Here is a 20910-nt window from a genome sequence, read left to right as displayed (position 1 = left end):
TCGTCCTGGCAACCCATCTTTTATTCAGCAGTAGCAGTTACGTAGCAGCAGGTTACATCTGACCCAAAGTTACATCTCATCCTCACTCTTTCCTCTCTCATGTACATTCTCTCACCTACTCCTGACCCCATATGTGCATGCTAATTAGCCGTCTCAGGTTCAGTATCTCGAAATGTCTTTCCTCCCTCCTCAGCCTCTTCACTCCCAGCTGGATGACAGGCGATTTTCTGGAGTGAGGGTACCACCCCCTACCACCGCCTCTGCAGCTGCAGGGGCAGAGTAACCTCTTACTCGGTTGAAAGAGTCTGCCCCTGGCCAATTGGGTCAGGACTGCTCAGCGGGTGTCCCGGCATAGAGGTACCCCCCGACCCCCACTTAGATGAGTCCAGCAGCATTGCGTGGGTATCCAGTGTTAGCTCCCGGTTGAATAGTTCAGCCACGCATGGAGGACCCCTCCCCTCCCATCTCACTGTTCCCCTGGGCCATCATTCCCAACACTAAACACCAATGGGTTTTTCCATGATAAACAGTTGGGGATGAGCGTTTATGATCTCGTTGAAATTGAGACAGCATTTACTGCCTTATCTCTCTGGAGCCAGAGAAAATGGCAATATGTATCTAAGGCAGTAGTAATACGTCCCAGATCCTCAGGCTAAGTGCTAAATGTTTTTCTGCCATCTATAGCCTGTACGGCTTATTAATTCTTCCAGCCATTCTGACCCTTTTAATTGTCCCTGCATTCAGTCCGATGAAAGAGGCCTTCAGGGTCAAAACCGGTCCAGATTGAGCTGCCATTGGATCACAGTAAGAACATAAAACGATTCTCAGTTCAACAATGTGAAGGATAAAGTAAACTCTCCACCCTGAATCTTTCCGACTTACATTATTTTGGTCATTTATGAGGGGATCTGGGCAAATGCGTAATGTGCCATTAATGAGAAACAAGACTCTGTTTAATGCTCTTTCCTTTAACCCTCTCGTTTCATGGCACCAATTAAGAATGCTAAGCGGACAGTACTCTCTAATTTAGCTGCTGCCTCAACGTCTAGATTTTAGGTGGCTTCTTGGCTGTCTGTCTTCCTCAGATTGACAGCCTTTTCGCTAGAGTTCCTCACTCCATTCTGTGTAGCAAAAGGCCCCTGCTATTTCTTAGGTGATAATAACCAGGGAGAAGACAGTTATTGGACATTTATCTCCTATCCTAGCTAGAGCTAAAACTCTTCTTGTTCCAGAGGAACAATCAACCTTCTGGCTCATTAGACAGTAGTTATTCTTCAAACCAGTATTTTGCCCAGATCCGTGGAGAGTAAAATATGGTGCCATCCCCATGAAATGCTACCCAAAATGGAGCCCCCGGAAGCCTTTTCTTGGTAGTCAAATCCAAATCTGTAAAGCCAGAGACACAGTGCCTGAACGTAAATGAACGGGCCACTAAAAAAGCTAATAAACATGGCTATAGTGAATATCTCACTGGTATCGGCCTGGGAGCCACAGTTTTCATTCCGTCCAACAGGTCCCAGTTTAATTAGGTGAAGGCATTTTCTGTAGTGGACCCCAGATTATTTGGCTGAGTAACTCTTCTTGGTATATGCCAAAAGTAATCATGATACACAATAATAACTGGGGTATTTGTTAATCAGTCCTGAAATTCAGTAGAGGAGTTGGAGATAGAATTTGTTTATTAAAAAGAAATTGCCATCGTAAAAGGTTAAAATCTGGTCATTGAGCGGAGAATGAGCATTTATTCACAGTGGCAAAGACTGGTTAATTTTACTAATGAGTGAGTTTGAGTTGAATGTACACATCTTCAGTCATTTTGGTTGTTTCAAGTCGGGGGGCATACTGAGAAGCATGAAGGAGGGGGTGAAGATTTGATCTTAGTTGGGATTGACAGTCAATTCATCAGTGGTATTTGTTGAGCATCTGTCTGTTCTGTGGCATTTGTTAAACATTTTCTATGTGTCAAGTACTGTTCTAGCTGGGGTAGATAAAAGCTAATCAGGTGGGACGCAGTCCATGAGGTTTACAGTCTTAATCCCCATTTTACAGATAAGGTAACTGAGTCGCAGAGAAATGGATTTGAAGGAGTCACAATGGAGCGGGTGCAGCGAAAGCTGATAACAGGAGAGAGTCGTGGGTGCCTTGGAAACCGATAACAGGAGAGGGAGTCAAGGGTACAGTGGGTACAGCGAAAGCCGGTAACATGAGAGGGAGTCGTGGGTACAGCAGAAGTGGATAACATGAGAGGGAGCCATGGGTACAGCAGAAGCTGATAAACAAGATGGATTCGGCCACATCTCGGGAGACCGTGCGACTACTGAGTCACCGCCAAGAAAACCAATCAAGTTTCTGCCCCGCCTTTCTGTGGCAACCGATAACCAATCGGGAATGACCAATGAAAAGAAGAGCTATAAAAACCCCTGCGCATGGACGCTCGGGGCTTCCTTCTCCCATAAGGAGAGGAGCCCACCAGGAACATGATCCCATTCGGCTAATACTTATATTAGAGACTTAAGCTGGGAATAAAATCTCCCTGGCCCCCTCCTCGTGAATCACAATTCTTTGCTTCGCGAGTCAGCACTGCGTATCGTTTGGATGAACGGGAAGACCTTCACGCCTCACGCCGACAGCAAAGTGACTTGCCCAAGGTCACACAGCAGACAAGTGGGAAAGCCAGGATTAGAACATATCCACTAAGCCATTCTGCTTGTCTGCACACAGTAAGCACTCAAAAAGACCATTGATTGATTGAAATCCATTTAATTATCAGTTGGAGTACTTGCTGACATTTTGGAAAATCTGTTTCCAAGTCTTGGAAATCTTGGCTTCAGTTTCCCTTGGATTTTGTTGCTTTTTCTGGCCCAGGGAGTGCAGGTATTTCAGTTAACTAAGAACATGAATTAGATACATGTAAAAATATTTGGAGTAGTGGCACTGGGCGGAACCAGCTGCTGGGTAACTCATGAGCTCGCTGATTGGAGGATTGGAAATAGATTAATGGGGTTATGGGTAATGGAAGCAGGTTTATTAGGATGATAGCACAAAGAACCCATGATAGGTAACCCTCAGGAGCAAAGCTATTCCTGGGTTAATAAGCAGTAAGTCCACTGATTAGCATGGTACCCCACTTCTAGCAGCTTGGCAAAACCTGTAAGGAGACGCCAGTTGTCTCCTTTGGCTATCTCTCAAGCCACCCCAAATGGGCTTCCTTTCAAGTAACCCCAAATGGGCTACCTCTCAAACCACCCCAAATGGTGTTTAGAGAAGCAGCATCGCTTAGTGGATAGAGGATAGGCCTGGGAGTCGGAAGGGCCTGGATTCTAACCCTGGCTTCACCATATGTCTGCTGTGTGAGACCTTCAGCAAGTCACTTAACTTCCCTGGGCCTCAGCTTTCTTATCTGTAAAATGAGGATGAAAAGTGTGAGCCCCATGTGGGACAGGGATTGTGTCCAACCTGATTAACTTGTATCTTCCCCAGTGCTTTGAACAGTGCTTAGCATATAATAAGCACTCAACAAGTACCCTAATAATAATCATAATAATAATAAATGGGCTTCCTTTTAAGTTCCCAGATCAATTTCCTAAAATACTCCCTCTTCCTAGTTCCAGTGATTGGTCCCTCAGCACCACACAGGTTCCAACAGAGTGAGCGTCTGCAACTCGGGATAAAGGTGACTCGCCATATCAGTGTGGCAGAGTTCCAGCCTGCTACCAAGAGTTCTTGGAGCCCCTTCCTCAGATATACCTTGCCAATTCCTGATCCTCTTTCCTTGCGTTGGCCATATTTGGGGTGAAAAAGAATCGTGTCGAGATCCATCGCCATATTCTCATTCCGGCTTCAATTGCTTGGTCCTATTGGTCACTGAGTCCTTACGGGATCGGTAGTGCCAGGAGGTTTGGGAAGTGTTAATGCTTCCTATCACTCCCTGCTAGTGAGCTAAGTGTGTTAGCCTGGCCAGGGTGTGAACAGTCACAAGTTGTGGAAAGAGCACAGGCTTGGAAGTAAGAGGACATGGGTTCTAATCCCGGTTCCACCACTTGTCTGCTGTGTGACCTGGGGCAAGCCACTTAACTTCTCTGGGACTTAGGTACCTCATCTGTAAAATGGAGATTAAGGCTCTGAGCCCCATGTGGGACAACCTGATTACCTTGTATCTACCCCAGCACTTAGAACAGTGCTTGGCACATAGCACATAACAAATACCATAATATTATTATTATTATTACCTGGGTTCTAATCGTGACTCCGCCACTTGTCTGCTGTGTGACCTTGGGTGAGTCACTTCACTTCTCTGGGCCTCAGTCACCTCATCTACAAAATGGGGGTTGAGACTGTGAGCCCTGTGTGGAACAGGCTCTGTGCCCAATCCAATTATCTTGTATCTACTTCAGCACTTAGTACAGTGCCTCGCACAAGGTAAGCACTTAACAAATACCACAATTATTATTACTATTCTTATGTCTTGGCTGCCATTGTATTTTCCCAAGTACTGAGCAGAGTGCATTGTACTAAATAGGTGCTCAGTAACTGCCATGACTCCTTCTTATGCTCAGACCCAAAATAAGGCACAGATCAGATTGTTGGTGTGCTACTTGCCTGGAAAGCACAGCAACAAAAGCAGATTTGCTTGAGTCCCTTCAATAAACTTACTCTTGCAAAGTATGGTAGTAAGTGTTGACATTACTTATTTGGTCCATGATGAGATACTCTGAGAAACTGCAGGGTTTTTTTAATGGCTTACTATGTGCCAGGCACTTTATAAAGCGCTGGGCAGACACAAGCAAATCAAACTGAACCCAGTCCCTGTTCCACATGATGCTCACAGTCGTAATCCTCATTCTACAGATGAGGTAACTGAGGCACGGAGAAGTTTAGTGACTTGCCCAATGTTACACAGCAGACAAGTGGTGGAACTGGAATTAGAACCCAGGTCCTTCTGCCTCCCAGTCCCCTGCTCTATCAACTGACTGAAGTGGAACTCATAACCAAGAACATACAAGTGAAAACAGTACAGAACTACTAAAAAAAAAGGAGCTTAAAAGATCTTCTCATAAATGCCATAAACATTCCCAATTCCCCTATATAAGAGATTAGCTCATCATGAGAGCTGTCGCAAGTCATACTTCCCCATGCTATCTCGAGTTTTTCCTTTGTTTAATTATGCAGGGAATGACAAAATGTTTTCACTTGCTAATCATCTTTCAACTTTAATAGCATTAGAAGCTAATTACAGTATTTGTGCTAGTCCAAGCACTGCAGTTAAATATCCCGACTCCAAGCAGGGGGAGCCCAATTTATCATGTCACCGAAACATCATGCTCTAAAGATCTCTTGCTTACTTAGAAATCTAAGTAGAGTAATGTTTCTCTTAGAGAAGATGAGTCCTGTTGGTATCGTCTATGTTAAATAATTTATAACTTGGGTGTTTAGTGTATAGTAATTGTTGACTGACCTTCTTCTTGACAAATCCCTTGGCCTCTACTTCGTCTTAATCCCCCTCGGCCTCTCAGCTGCCTTTGACAGTGTGGCTCACCCCCTAGTCCTGGAAACCTTATCTAACCTTAGTTTCACTAGCATCGTCCTCTCCTGGTTGTCCTCTTCTCTTTCTGGACCCTCATTCTGTCATCTTTGTGGGCTTCTCCTCTGCCTCCCTCCCCTTAATTGTAGGGGTGACTCAGGACTCAGTTCTGGGTCCCCTTCTATTCTCCATCTACACCCACTCCCTGGAGAACTCATTCCCTCCCATAATAATAGTAATGATAATTGTGGTACTTGTTAAGGGCTTATTATGTGCCAAGCACTGTTCTAAGCGCTGGGGTAGATACACATTAATCGGCTTAGACACAGACCTACATGGGGCTCCCAGTCTGAATCCCAATTTTACAGATGAGGAAGCTGAGGCCCAGAGAAGTGAAGTGACTTGCCCAAGGACACACACAGTAGACAAGGGGAAGAGCCAGGGTTAGAACCCAGGTCCTTCTGACTCCCAGGCCTGGGCTTTAGCCACTAAGCCACACCATTCTGGACAAGAAACCCCACAGCACCACCGATTCACCTCCCCCACACCCCATCACCTGGGCTTCATCCCTCAAGCAAGGGCAGGCGGGTTGGTGGTGGTGGTATTTGTATTTGTTAAGCGATTACTTTATGCCAAGCACTGTTCTAAGCGCTGGGCTAGTTGCAAGGTAATCAGGTTGTCCCACGTGGGGCTCCCAGTCGTAATCCCCATTTTACAGATGAGGTAACTGAGGCCTAGAGAAGTTAAGTGACTTATCCAAAGTCACACAGCTGACAAGCGGCGAGTGGGATTCGAACCCACGACTTCTGGCTCCCAAGCTCGTGCTCTTTCCACTAAGCCACGCTGCTTCTCTGAAAGGGTGGCTTTGAGTTCTAGGGTAACCCCACCACTCAAATGTCCCTGCAGCCCAAGGTCTTTCCGGTGCAAGCAAGCAAGCAAGTTGGGACAGCTGACTGAGCTAGGCTGGGGAGATGCTCAGATTCCCCAAACCTGGAGGGGGATGGGGTCAGGGGTGGAGAAGCATCCCCAAAACCTGGGAGGGAAAGGTGGGGTAAACTAAACAACGGCGAGGACCTTGGCAATTGAGTACCACTGGCCTGTGGGGAGGAGACTGTGAGCCCATTGTTAGGTAGGGATCGTCTCTATATGTTGCCGACTTGTACTTCCCAAGTGCTTAGTACAGTGCTCTGCACACAGTAAGTGCTCAATAAATACAATTGAATGAATGAATGAATGGTGGGGGAGTAGGGGGCTCTTTGGAGTGGCAGTGACACCTAGTGGCCTCAACAATGTGACAACTGTGCCCCCTCCCCAATTCCTTCCTATAGAGAGAAGCAGTGTTGCCTAATGGATAGAGCCTGGACATGGGAGTCCCAAGGACCTGCGTTGTAATACCGGTTCTGCCACTTGTCAGCTATGTGACCTTGGGCAAGTCATTTCACTTCCCTGTGCCTCAGTTACTTCATTTGTAAAATGAGGATTAAGACTGCAAGCCCCATGTGGGACAATATCCAACACGATTTACTTGCATCCACCCCAGCGCTTAGTAATAATAATAATAATGGCATTTATTAAGCACTTACTATGTGCAAAGCACCATTCTAAGCACTGGGGAGGATACAAGGTGATCAGGTTGTCCCACGGGGGGCTCACAGTCTTCATCCCCATTTTACAGATGAGGCATCTGAGGCACAGAGAAGTTAAGTGACTTGCCCAAAGTCACACAGCTGACAGTTGGCGGAGCCGGGATTTGAACCCATGACCTCTGACTCCAAAGCCCGCGCTCTTTTCCACTAAGCCATGCTGCTTCTCTAGTACAGCTTAGTACAGTGCCTGGCACATAGTAAGCATTCAACAAATACCACTGTGGTCAAGCTAAGCACTCTGGCCTTCCCTGCTAATGCCCTGCCCCAACTATTCTCCTTAATCTGAGGCTCTAAACTCCCAACAGCTCCCAGACCCTCCAGAGAATATGTTTATCAAAAGAGTTACCATCTATTTAATGCCATCAATGGTGTCCAGGCTAAAACCTTTGTACATAAAAAGGCTCACTCCACAGGTTCGTGCTCGAGAGATGAGCCTTCCACAAAGATAAGATTTTTCTATTCGTAATTCTCAACTCACTCTGACCCCTAAAGCTAAAACTTTCAGAGTGTTTCTGCCTCCACCTTCCATGATTCCATTTCCCGGGACTGGAGCGGTCAAGTCCAGCCCAAGTCCAGGCCAACAGAGAAAAGGATCGGGATGGAATATCAAGTGAATCTGGATTTCTTTTCCAGGTAGTCGTGGTGTTCCCATACAGAGATAGTTCCCCATAAGTTCCCTTTCTAGACCAGAAGCTCGCTGTGGGCAGGGAACTTATCTACCAACGCTGTTTTATTGTCCTCTCCCAAGCACTTAGTACAATGCTCCTCACATAGTAAAAGCTTAATAAATATGATTGATTGATTGAATGGTTGATAGTTCCTCACAGGCTCCCCCTCTAGACTGCAAGCTCCCTCAAGACACTAAGTTCACTGTGGTTGGGGACTGTGTCCTTTATGTTGTTGTATTGTACTCTCCCAAGCACTTAGCACAGTGCTCTGCACACCGTAAATGCTCAGTAATAAAAATGGTAATAATTGAGGTATTTGTTAAGTGCTTACTGCGTGCCAGGCATTGGTCTAAGCACTGGGTTAGATGGAAACAAATCATGTTGGACACAGTCCGTGTCTCACATGGGGCTCACAGTCACAGTCCCCATTTTACAGATGAGGGAACTGAGGCCCAGAGAAGTGACGTGACTTGCCCGAGGTCACACAGCGGACAGGTGGCGGAGCCGGGATCAGAACCCATAACCTTCTGGCTCCCAGCCCCGTCCTCTATCCGCCTTGCCATGCTGCAGATGTGTAGGTCCTGAGGTTCTCTTGGAGCAACCGTGCAAGTGCCCATTGGTGCAAACTTACATGTATGGAAAACTGCATACCCTCTTTCCACAACTTGAAATAGCTCTAAGATGGAGGGTGCTGAGAAAGCTGTGTTTGGAACTATCCAAGGCCCAAGGGATAATGAGTACTTACTCTGTAGTACTCTCATTCCTTCATTCATTCTTTCAATTGTACTTATTGAAAGCTTACTGTGTGCAGAGCCCTGAACTAAGTGCTTGAGAGAGTACAAAATAACAATAAACAGACAAATTTCATGCGCACCACAAGTTTAGTGTTTAGTACAGCACTGTACACATAGGGGCTCAATAAGTAGTATTGATTTATTCCATATGACCCCAGGACCAAGGGGCTAGATCCCATCCATACATGGTTGTACTAGAAGCCACCATCTTAAAGGGTCTTTGCTTACTCTGAAAGGAAATTCCCATCATGAGAAAGCACGGCCCTGAAACTGAAGACGTGAAAAATAAAAATTTTCCAAATCTAGTCAGGAGAAATAAATGAGGTTTGGCAGAGTTATTAATTCCGGGGCTTTCTTTTTTTCTATGGTAGAATCACCTTAAAGCAAAACTGTCCCAGCTTATTGGCTGGAAGTAGAACGCATTCCAGTAACAAGAAAACACAAGTGGTAACATATCACTAAGACTTCTCTGATGGAGAAAAAGAGGATAGAGATGGTGCTTTTATGTTGCTCTGTGTAAACGTACACGACATGTGCAAGATTTTTCACAGTGCTGAAATACAGGAGACTCAATAGATAATGATAAGTGGTTTTCAGAATGTGGAAAAAATTGGATAATTTTTATCACTTATTGCTACTGGATCTGTCTTCATTTGGATAGGTTTATGGGGAAACAGTGGCTGGGCAGAGTGCATGTGGTTGAGGCAGGCAGACTGTACTACTGTGGGGAAAGAGGAGGATGTTGGCTACTGTATTTTGGTGGTGGTTGGGTGGGGGTGGGGGGTCAGCTCTTTCTTTGATTTAAGGGTTCTTGGGTGCCCTGCAGGCACCTTCATCACTCTGCTGCTTCCAGAATTGTTGCTCTGGACAAGGGAGAGCGGTGAGAAGCAGCATGGACTAGTGGTTAGAGCATGGACCTGAGAGTCAAAAAAACCTGAGTTCTAATCCTGTTCTGTCATTTGTCTGCGGTGTGACGTTGGACAAGTCACTTCATTTAAGTGCCTCAGTGACTCATCTGTGAAATGGGGATTAAGTGTGGGGCATGTGGGGCATGAACTGTGTCCAAGCTAATTGTTTTGTATCTATCCCACCACTTAGTACAGAGACTGTAAGCCTGTTGTGGGCAGGGATTGTCTCTATTGCTGAAATATACTTTCCAAGCACTTAGTACAGTGCTCTGTACACAGTAAGCACTCAATAAATACAATTGAATAAATGAATGAAGAAGAGAAGCTGAAGCTCTTATCATGTGCTAGAAAGAATAATAGTTCTTGTAGTATTTTTTAAGTGCTTGCTCTATGCGAGTCACTGCACCAAGCACTCGGGCAGATACCAAGTCATCAGGTCAGACCCAGTCCCTGTCCCTTATCGGGCTCACAATTTAAGGAGGTGGGAGAAGTCTAAGGAGGTGTAATCATCCTTTTACAGATGAGGAAACTGAGGCACAGAGAAGTGAAGTGACTTGCCTGAGATCACACAGCAGATAAGTGGCGGAGCCAGAATTAGAACCCATAACCTTCTGACTCCCAGGCCCATGCTCTATCCACTAGGCGATGCTTGCAGACAATAGAAAAGGAGTGGAGAAAGGAAGGAGAATGGCAAGAAGCCGTTGTAATGCCTGGCCCAGCCTGACATTCCTGACTCTGCCAAAGATTTTATCAGTGTATGTGTGTTGTGGGCTTAAAGTTGTTTTTCATGTAAGAAGATGAGGCTGATGATAATGAAATTTACTGATGTGTTTGGATGTGACTGCAGAGACAGGTGCGAGACTGTTGGAGAACTCTTAACAGATGATTCTTCTGAACTCTTTTACTGGCAGAAATTGGGATACTTTTGGCCCCTGACTCAGTGAAATTCCAGAAATTGGGATCATCTTTTCTTTGTATTATGAAATTCCGGTTAAAATAAAGAGCAAGGGGATTGGCCGAATTGAGTTCCTTTACCAGAAAAGCAAAACCGAGTGCACCAGTGAAAAAACCACAATTACTAAAATTGCATTTCATCTTTTTCAAGGAATTCCATCCCTGCCTCACTCTGGCAGTAAGAAAGCCTGTTTTCGGTTAAGAAAAATAAACTGCAGGATTCTAGGTGTAAGCAAGCTCCCCTGGACATTTTCCTTTGCTGGCTATTTGAAGCATTCATTTCCTTCATATCTGCCATAACAAAACATGAAAGGTATCTGTCTGGATTGTTCCATTGTACTGAAGCCGATGTCCTGTGATTGTAGTGACTATTCACAGTGTACTTGAGCCACTTAGAATCTCCAGTTGCCATTACTAGATATAAGATTATATTGTCTATAATAATTAATTTAGATGCTAAAGTCTTACCATCTGAATTGCTCAAGCACCACCTTAATGCTGGTAGCCAAATTCATCAACAAATTACTCTCTGATTGTAGTGGTACAGTTAGCATTTATTTAGTCCCCCCCTTCTTGCAGTGCACTGTTGTGGGCACTTTTTTCCTTATGGTATTTGGTAAGCGCTTACTATGTGCCTGGCACTGTTTTCAACACCGGGGTAGATTCGAAGTAATTAGGTTGGACACAGTCCCTGTCCCACATAGGGCTTACTGTCTTAATCCCCATTTTCCAGATGAGGGAACTGAGGCACAAGGAAGTGAAATGTCTTGCCCAAGGTCTCACAGCAGGCAAGTGGTGGAGCCGGGATTAGAATCCCAAACCTTCTGGCTCCCAGGCCTGTGCCCTATCCACTAAGCCAAGATGGGAAAGTGGAATGTAAAGAAGTGACAGGTTCCCAGCTCCCCAGGAATTTACACTCAAAGATCAAATACCTAGATTGGGAGTCCCTTGTGGGTCAGTCAGGGCCTGTGTCTTGTCTAGTATATGTGCATCAACCCCAGCACTTGGCACAATGCTTGGCATTTAGTAGGCACGTAATGAATGTTGTAAGTAACTAATGGAGGGGACAGTGGAGGCTGACCTGAAGCACCCCGCCCCCATCTCTGAGAGCATCCACAGAAGCATCCAGGAATGGGTATGGTTTAGGCCCTGGAATCGCCCCAAGTTATGTGTGCCAGTTGGGCATTGCGCTGACATCATTTTGGGGATGACAGCCAAAATGGCTTTGGTGCTTCTCATTGTGGGTAGGGAATGTGTCTGTTTATTGTCATATTTATCATACTCTCCCAAGCCTAAGCAATCAGTAAATACAACTGAATGAATGAATGAATGGTTCACAGTCTGCAACCCCCACTTTTAGACTGCAGCTTACATTTGATTGATCTTACAGTGCACTGAATTGTAAACTCCTTGAGGGCAGGGATGTATTTACTTATGGAGGTGAATGCTCCAAAGCACTTAGTACAGTGCTCCACACACAGGAAGCATTCAGTGAAGCTCATTGTGGCCAGGGTATGTGTCTGTTTATTGTTATTTTGTACTCTCCTACGTAGTTAGTACAGTGCTTTGCACACAGTAAGCACTCATTTAATTCGATTGAAAGAGTGAATGAAGTGACTGATTGATTCAAGCCCAATATTAAGCTTCAGGTCCACAAATATTTTTTTCTTGGAAAATTCCTTTAAAAACATTTCATCCAAGGCAGGCATAGCCATTTGTTATCAGAATCATCTGGGTGGAGTCTGCCATCCACATCTCTGCTCCTGTAAGGGTCAACACAAAAGTCCAGTGAGAAATAGACAAGCTGCATGGCTCAGTGGATAGAGCACGGACCTGGGAGACAGAAGGACCTAAATTCTAATCCCGGCTCCACCACTTGTCTGTTGTTTGACCTTGGGCAAGTCATATCATTTCTCTGAACCGCAGAGGCCTCATCTGTAAAATGGGGATTACAACTGTGACCCCTATGTAGGACAGAGGCTGTGTCCAACCTGATCAACCCATATCTATCCCGGCACTTAGAAAAGTGTTCGACGTAGTAAATGCTTAACACATACCATTAAAAAAAATTCAAATCGTATTTATTGAGCAGTTACTGGGTGCAGAGTACTGTACTGAGTGCTTGGGAGAGTACAGTATAACAATAAGGAGATGCAAAGGGAGTAAGAAAGCAAGCTTGGGAGGAAAGAGGAGGGCTGAAAGTGAGTGAACAGATTGGGAGATTGGACCAGAATTGAGAGAAAGCTGGAGGTCAGAGAAATGCAGTCAAGAGAATAAACCAGACTGGATCCACAGAGAGCAGGACAAGGTTGTGGGATGGATAGAGGGAGACCAATGTTCAGAGATGGATTGGCAAGGAACGAATGAAGCTGGGATGGTATTGGTCAGGAGAGAGAATTGGAAATGCAAGATGGATGGGGAAGGCCAAAGGTGAAGAGAACAAGGAGAGCGTGACCCAGTGGTCGATAGGCAATATCCATGCACTTGTAGGTTAGGTTCACCAAGAGGGCTGTCTTCTTCAGGTGTGAAGGACAACTATATATAGATCAGTATCTTGATGTTGGTGCCACCCTCAGTCTCACCCCGCTCCCCTTCTCCTGGAAACGTTATCCAACCTCAGCTTCACTGACATAGTGCTCTCCTTACCACCGGTTTCAAAGCACTTAGTCACCCTGCCCCCTCCTACCTTACGTTGCTACTCTCCTAGTTCAACCCAGCCCACACAATAGACTCTTCTAATGCCAACCTACTCCCTGTACCTCGATCTTGTTTGTCTCACTGCCAGCCTCTCGCCCACGACCTACCTCTGGCTGAAACACCCTCTCTCTTCATATCTGACAGACACTAATTCTCCCCCACTTTAAAGACTTATTGAAGGCACATCTTTTCCAAGAGGCCTTTCCTGACTATGCCCTCAATTCCTCTTCTCCCGTTCCCTTCTGTGGCACCCTGACTTGCTTCCTTTATTCATCCCCCCTCCCAGCTCCACACCAATTAGGTCCATATCCGTCATTCATTTATTTATATTAATATCTGCCTCCCCCTCTAGACTGTAAGCTCATTGTGGGCAAGGAATGTGTCTGTTATGTTGTTATGGTGTACTCTCCCAAGCACTTAGTTCAGTGCCTTGCACACAGTAAATGCTCAATAAATATGATTTATTAATAGCCTATTTCAAATAGTCTCCATTTAGCGCAATCACTCAATCAGTGGTATTTATTGAGTGCTTACTATGTGTAGCGCTCCATACTAAGCACTTGGTAAAGTATAATAAATCACAATATAGCTTCAGAGAGGCTTTTGGGAAATGGGCAACCTAAACTTGCATTTTAACTAAAAATTTCCAGGCAGATATTTTGTGTCCTGCAGTGATTTAATTTACCAGAGCACATCGAATAGGAACACAATTGAAGCCAGCAGTTTACCTAAACGAACTAAATTATACCACAATTTGGCAAATTCCTCCATCATCTGAATGTCATAATTACAGGCATGCAAGAGGAATTTTTTTTTATCAGACTAAATACCCCTAGCAGTTTCAAATCCAGCATGTTCACTCTGTTTTTCAGGGCTAAGAGCTGGGCATGAGATTATACTTCCAGTATTATTCCAAGGGTCAAATTTGCAAGCCTGAAGACTTCCAAAAGTGGTTTCTCCATCTCTGTGAGCCAGTCAAAACCATGCAGAATTCCCCAACTCTTGCCAGTCATGCCATTTGCTTTCTGGCCAAGCAGAAGGGTGGCTATTTGTCCGATTTTATACGGACAGCCTGGTATTCATTTGGCCCATTGCCTATCCGTTAGGGGTGTAGCACCGGATGCCATTATGCTTGTTGGTTTTATCTTCAGTCAACCAATCAATTGGTGGTGTTTATTGAGCGCTTACTGTGTGCAGGGCACTGTACTAAGCGCTTGAGAGAGTTCAGTATAAGACAGAGTTTGGTTGACACTCTGGAAGTAAACAGAGATTCCACTGAAGGCACATCTCCTCCAAGAGGCCTTCCCCGACTAAGCCCTCATTTCCTTTTCTTGCACTTCCTTCTGCGTCACCCTGATTTCCTTCATTTATTCACCCCAAAGCCCCACAGCACTTATGTGCTTAGAGAAGCAGCACGGGCCTGGGAGTCAGAAGGTCATGGGTTCTTATCCTGGCTCTGCCACTTGCCTGCTGTGTGACCTTGGGTAAGTCACTTCACTTCTCTGGGCCTCAGTTACCTCATCTGGAAAATGGGGATTAAGACTGTGAGCCCCTATGTGGTACAGGGACTGTGTCCAACCCATTTACCTTGTATCTACCCCAGCACTTATTACAGTGCCTGGCACGTAGTAAGCACTTAACAAGAACCACAGTTATTGGCAGCATGGCCTGGTGTGTGACCTTGGGTAAGTCATTTCACTTCTCTGGGCCTCAGTTACCTCATCTGGAAAATGGGGATTAAGACTGTGAGCCCCTATGTGGTGCAGGGACTGTGTTCAACCCATTTACCTTGTATCTACCCCAGCACTTATTACAGTGCCTGGCACATAGTAAGCACTAAACAAGAACCACAGTTATTGGCAGCGTGGCCTAATGGATAGAGGAGCACAGGCTTGAGAGTCAGAAGACCTGGGTTCTAATCCTGGCCCTGCCCCTTGTCTGCTCTGTAACCTCGGGCAAGTCACTTCACTTCTCTGTGCCTCAGTTAGCTCAGTGGATTAAATGGGGAGTAAGACTGTGAGCTCTTTGTGTGACAGGGACTGTGTCCAACCTGATTAGTTTGTATCTACCCCAGTGCTTAATATGGTGCCTGGCACATAGTAAGCACTTCACAAATACCAGTTAAAAATAATTTTTAAAAAATTAAGAAATGGAAGAAGCTGGGGAGAGAAGGAGTGTGGCCTAGTGGAAAGAGCATGGGCCTGGGAGTCAGAGGACCTGGGTTCTAATTACGACTCTGCCGCTTGCATGCTATGTGACCTTGGACAAGTCACGTCACTTCACTTCCTGGGCCTCAGTTAGCTCATCTGTTAAATGGGGAGTAAGACTGTGAGCCTTATGTGGGACAGGGACTGTGTCCAACCTGATTATCTTCTATCTACCTTAGCGCTTCCTACAGTGTCTAGCACAGAGTAAGGGCTTAACAAATACTGTAAAAAACAGAAGAAAAAAAAGGAGTGCAGGCTCCACCCAGGGAACAATTAACACAAGGCTGGAAATATTTCCTTTAGGAGGATGAGGTTGGGGCTGAAATGTGGCTAAGGGGAAATTCTGAGTTCAACTTTTGGCTCCCTCTGGTCCTTTGCAAGCAGATTTCCCCCAGACCTAGATAAATGCAGCTCATTTACTACTAAACCGAAGCTCATTCCAAGCTGGTAAATTGCTCTGGAACAGAATCCAAGTAGCCAAAACCCGGCAGACATTCTGTGCAATTTAAATGCGATGGGCCTTCTTCACGCACTTCCCAACCTTGCAGGATGTCTGGCAAACAGCTGGCCCTTTTGAGATAAGCATACATGCAAAGTTCAGCCAGCTTGGCATTTACAATAGGTAGAAGGGCCCAGATCCCAGTCCAAGCCGTCTCCCTCTCAGGATTTCCTGCAGTTAATTTTTCAGCAACCTGCATGGATTCCACTGGTTCAGTCAATCAATAAATCAATCAATGGTATTTATGGAGTGCATACTGTGTGCAGGACACTGTACTGAACATTTCAGAGGGTACAATATAACAGAGTTGGTAGGTAGGTTCCCTGCCCACAGTGCGTTTACAGTCCAGGGGGAGAGACAGGGAGACAGACATTAATGTAAATAAATAAATTACAGTTATGGACTTAACTGCTGTGGGGCTGAGGACTGGGTGAATAAATGATGTTAATTCAAGTACAGAGTGAATAAATGATGTTAATTCAAGTACAGAGTGACGTAGAAGGGAGTGGGAGAAGAGGAAATGAGGGCTTACTCAGGGAAGGCCTCTTGGAGGAGATGTGCTTTTAATAAGGTGCTAAAAGTGGCGCGAGTAATCTTCCATCAGATAAGAAGCAGCAGGTTGTGGATGAGATGAGATGGAAGTACAGTGAGTAGGTTGGCATTAGAGGAGCAAAGCGTGTGGGCTGGGTTTTAGTAGGAGAGCAGTGAGGTGAGGTAGGAGGGAGCAAGATGATTGAATGTTTTAAAGCTGATGGTGAGGAGTTTGATGATGGTAAATATTTATTTTGAAGGTAGTGGAAGGAAAGGAAGAGGATCAGCTCTCTTCCAAATGCCTTACGAGAAAACAATGCTTTCAGGCCCACTGCATAAGGACTTGAAGATGTAGACCAGCCTGGGCTCATTTGGAAGCAGCATATGCTGCAGGATCTGTCTGTCAACCCATCAATGGTATTTGTTGAGCACTTATTGTGTGTAGAGCACTGTACAAAGTGCATGGCTGTGCAGAGCAATTTACAAAGTGTATGGCTGAGTTCAATACAATAGACCTGATAGACATGATCCCCAACCACCAGAAACTTGCTCTCTTTTACCACTGATAGAATAAAATATTGGCAGGAGTAGGAAGGGGGCATATGACCAAATATTGGCAAGATCAATTAATCAATTAAGGATATTTATTGGACACCTATTGAGTGAAGAGCCCTGTGCTAAGAATAGTTATGAAAGCAAAACTGCCAAAGCAACAATTCCTGTCTCAGTAGTGATCTATTGTGTAGCTCAAAAGTTTAGGCCAGAAACTCCTTCCCACATTCTATAATGTGATAAATCATGGTAGAAATGGGAGACTCTTGGATCCAAGAAAGGGAAAGTAATCCACAGGGTTTTGTCAAGACTCTGAAGTGGCTGTTCAGAGAGATGATGGGAGGAGAGAGATCATTTGTCTGATTCTCAGCTAATCCCCATCTCATACAAATATGTACTTTTAATGGTATTAGTTAAACACTTACTGTGTGCCAGACACTGTACTAAGCATTGATGGAGATACAAGCTAATTAAGTTGGACACAGTCCATGCCCATGTCCCACAGAGAGCTCACTGTATTAATTCCCATTTTACAGATGAGGGAACTGAGGCACAGAGAAGTGATTTGCCAAGGTCACCCAGCAGACAAATCGCAGAACCGGGATTAAAACCCAAATCTAAGTAAGCAGTAAGCACTCAGTAAATACAATTGAAAGAATGAATATGTTAAGTGCTTGCTATGTGCCAAGCGCTGTACTAAACACTGGGTTAGATACAAGCTAATCAGGTTGGGCACAATCCTTGTTCATCATCATCATCATCAATCGTATTTATTGAGCGCTTACTATGTGCAGAGCACTGTACTAAGCGCTTGGGAAGTACAAATTGGCAACATATAGAGACAGTCCCTACCCAACAGTGGGCTCACAATCTAAAAGGGGGAGACAGAGAACAAAACCAAACATACTAACAAAATAAAATAAATAGAATAGATATGTACAAGTAAAATAAATAAATAAATAAATAGAGTAATAAATATGTACAAACATATATACATATATACAGGTGCTGTGGGGAAGGGAAGGAGGTAAGATGGGGGGATGAAGAGTGGGACGAGGGGGAGAGGAAGGAAGGGGCTCAGTCTGGGAAGGCCTCCTGGAGGAGGTGAGCTCTCAGTAGGGCCTTGAAGGGAGGAAGAGAGCTAGCTTGTTCTTCATAGTTCTCACAGTCTTAATCCCCATTTTACAGATGAGAGAACTGAGACTGTGACTATCTGTGACTGGTTCTAGCCACCGGGCCTTTTGTTTTTAATGGTATATGTTAAGCATTTACTATGTGCCAAGCTCTGTTCTATGCACTGAGGTAGATGCAAGCTAATCAGGTTGGACACAATCCTTGTCCCTCATAGGGCTCACAGTTTTAATCTCCATTTTACGGGTAAGGGAACTGAGGCCTAGAGAAGTGAAGTGACTTGCCCAAATTCACCCAGCAGACAGGTGGCAGAGTAGGATTAGAACCCAGATCCTTCTGACTCCCAGGCCCATGCTATGCCGCTTCCCTTCTGTTTGAGGTGCCCAGATGCGCTTTGATGCCAGAGACCAAAGAGACTGGCAGCTCCAGAGAAAATATTCTGGAGGGCTGGCAGGGGCAAGCAGGCTTGTCCCCAGGGTGGAGGGAAGAATTGAGCCCTGAGCATTTTATTGTTGTAACTTGGGCCCTGAGGTGTACACCCAAGCCTCCCGGTGTACCGTGTGAAGTCCATACGCAACACCAAGTGACGAAAATTAAATCATTCTTAAATTCTGGCCATTTTTAAGGAATAATTAAAATGCCTAACAAGTTACCTCAGGGAAACAAAAGGCCACTTAACTATTTATGAAGCTGACAGAGGTGACTCTTGCCAACTTTCATGTCTTATGACCAATAAATTACACTTAACAGCTAATCTGTCACTTCAGCATCTTGTACCAGAAAGTTTGTTCCTTATTAATCTGTTAATTTGCATCCACAGAACACTTTTTTTTTACAAATCCTCCATTTGAAGACATTGTTGGATTAATACCTGGTATTATAAATCACATATAACCTGTGTTAGCAACTCTTAAGTCCAGGCAGTAGATCTTTCTGACATGGCGTTATTCTTCCAACTCTGATATAATTTTAATAAAAATAATCTTTATGAAGGATCCCTGGCCGCAGTATTTAGAAATGGTGGTCGAGTCGCCATGGTGATGCTGTAGCTACCACTAGTAGCCTTGCAAAGTCCTTGCTGTCCGAGAAAGGAATGTAATAATGCAATATTTCTTCTATTTCCTATTCGGTAGCAACTGCAGGACATTCCTCTCAGCCAGATCCAAACTCAGGGACAAAAGAGTTGTAATAAATCTGACATGAAATATTGAGTATGTATGCAGGCTGGAAAAGATTTAAAGCCACCTCCGGCCTCTGCAATTAAAATTTACTTCAGTTTGAGTAAACCACCCATCAGTCAGTTCTCTCTCTGCTTCCGGTTTCCAGGCCCAAGGCCACCGCTTCTTTGGTTTTTCCGATCCCCTCACTTGCAGGGAGATGAAAGGAGAGAAGACATTCAGCATGCAGGCAAGACTGAGGAAATGTAGGCGGAACCCAAACAATACTAAATGTTCTCCGGAGTATAGATTGCCATCTGCAGATATCTCTTGCTCCACATTGACCAGAAACCAGGTGCTAGGGTGATTTGGAGCAGGGTGGCTTAGTGGATAGAACATTGGCCCGGGAATCAGAAGGAGCTGGGTTCTAATGCCGGCTCTGCCACTTGTCTACTGTGTGACCTTGGACAAGTTGCTTCACTTTTCTGTGCCTCAGTTTCCTCATCTGTAAAATGGGGATGAAAACTGTGAACCACACGTGAGACAGGGATTTTGTCCAACGTGATTATCTTGTATCTACCCTAGCACTTAGAACAGTCCCTGGCACATAGGAAGCACTTAAATACCATAAGTACAATTTGGCTGCAAATGGGTTTCCGAATGTTTTCGGGTTTTAGTGGACAAACGCCGTCCTTTCAGGCTCGAAGTCCCTTTGTGTCACCTTTGCTGCAGTTTCTCAGCACCCCCTCCCCCGCCTTCTCTCTGCTCCCCAGGCAGCATCTTCGGCCCTGAGCAGCCTGGGCCACGTCTACACCGCGATCGGAGACTACCCCAACGCCCTGGCTAGTCACAAGCAGTGCGTCCTCCTCGCCAAGCAATCCAAAGACGAGCTTTCCGAAGCCAGAGAGCTGGGCAACATGGGGGCGGTGTACATTGCCATGGGAGACTTTGAGAACGCAGTGCAGTGCCACGAGCAGCACCTGAAAATCGCCAAGGACCTGGGCAACAAGCGGGAGGAGGCCCGCGCCTACAGTAACCTGGGCAGCGCCTATCACTACCGGCGCAATTTCGATAAAGCCATGTCCTACCACAACTCAGTGCTGGAGCTGGCGCAGGAGCTGACGGAGAAGGCCATCGAGATGCGGGCCTATGCCGGGCTGGGCCACGCCGCCAGGTGCATGCAGGACCTGGAGAGGGCCAAGCAGTACCACGAGCAGCAGCTCGGCATTGCCGAGAGCCTGAAGGATCGAGCCGCCGAGGGGAGAGCCTCTTCCAATCTAGGTAAGGCCAGGCTCCAGGGCCTGTGGGTTCTTGGGGGTTTGGAGTGTGTTTGTGTTGTTGGACTTTGTTTTTTCTTTATGGAACTTTTTAAGCGTTTTTTATGTGCCAACCACTGTGCTAAGAGCTGGAGTAGAAAGCACTTATATATATATTTGTCATTTATTTATTCATTTTTTTATATTAACGCCTGCCTCCCCCTCTAGACCGTAAGTTCGCTGTGGGTAAGGAATGTGTCTGCTTATTGGTGTAGTGTACTCTCCCAGACTCTTAGCACAGTGCTTTACAAACATTAAATGCCCAATAAATACGACTGAATTGAATTCACGGTCGTCAGGTTGGACATGGTCCCTGTCCCATAGTGGGG

General features: G+C 45.4%; 1 protein-coding gene across 1 annotated transcript in view; it reads left to right on the top strand.

The window, feature by feature from the left end:
• The window catches only part of TTC28 (tetratricopeptide repeat domain 28), a 478850-nt gene that overhangs the window by 315683 nt on the left and 142257 nt on the right, over positions 1-20910 (top strand). The window contains exon 6 of the mRNA XM_038763228.1: positions 20039-20546. Coding sequence (XP_038619156.1) covers positions 20039-20546 — 508 coding nt within the window. The remainder of the gene's footprint in view (positions 1-20038; positions 20547-20910) is intronic.

The sequence above is a fragment of the Tachyglossus aculeatus genome, chromosome 21 (genome assembly GCF_015852505.1).
Source record: "Tachyglossus aculeatus isolate mTacAcu1 chromosome 21, mTacAcu1.pri, whole genome shotgun sequence".
NCBI classification, from domain to species: Eukaryota; Metazoa; Chordata; class Mammalia; order Monotremata; family Tachyglossidae; genus Tachyglossus; species Tachyglossus aculeatus.
This window is presented reverse-complemented; position numbering and strand designations above follow the sequence as displayed.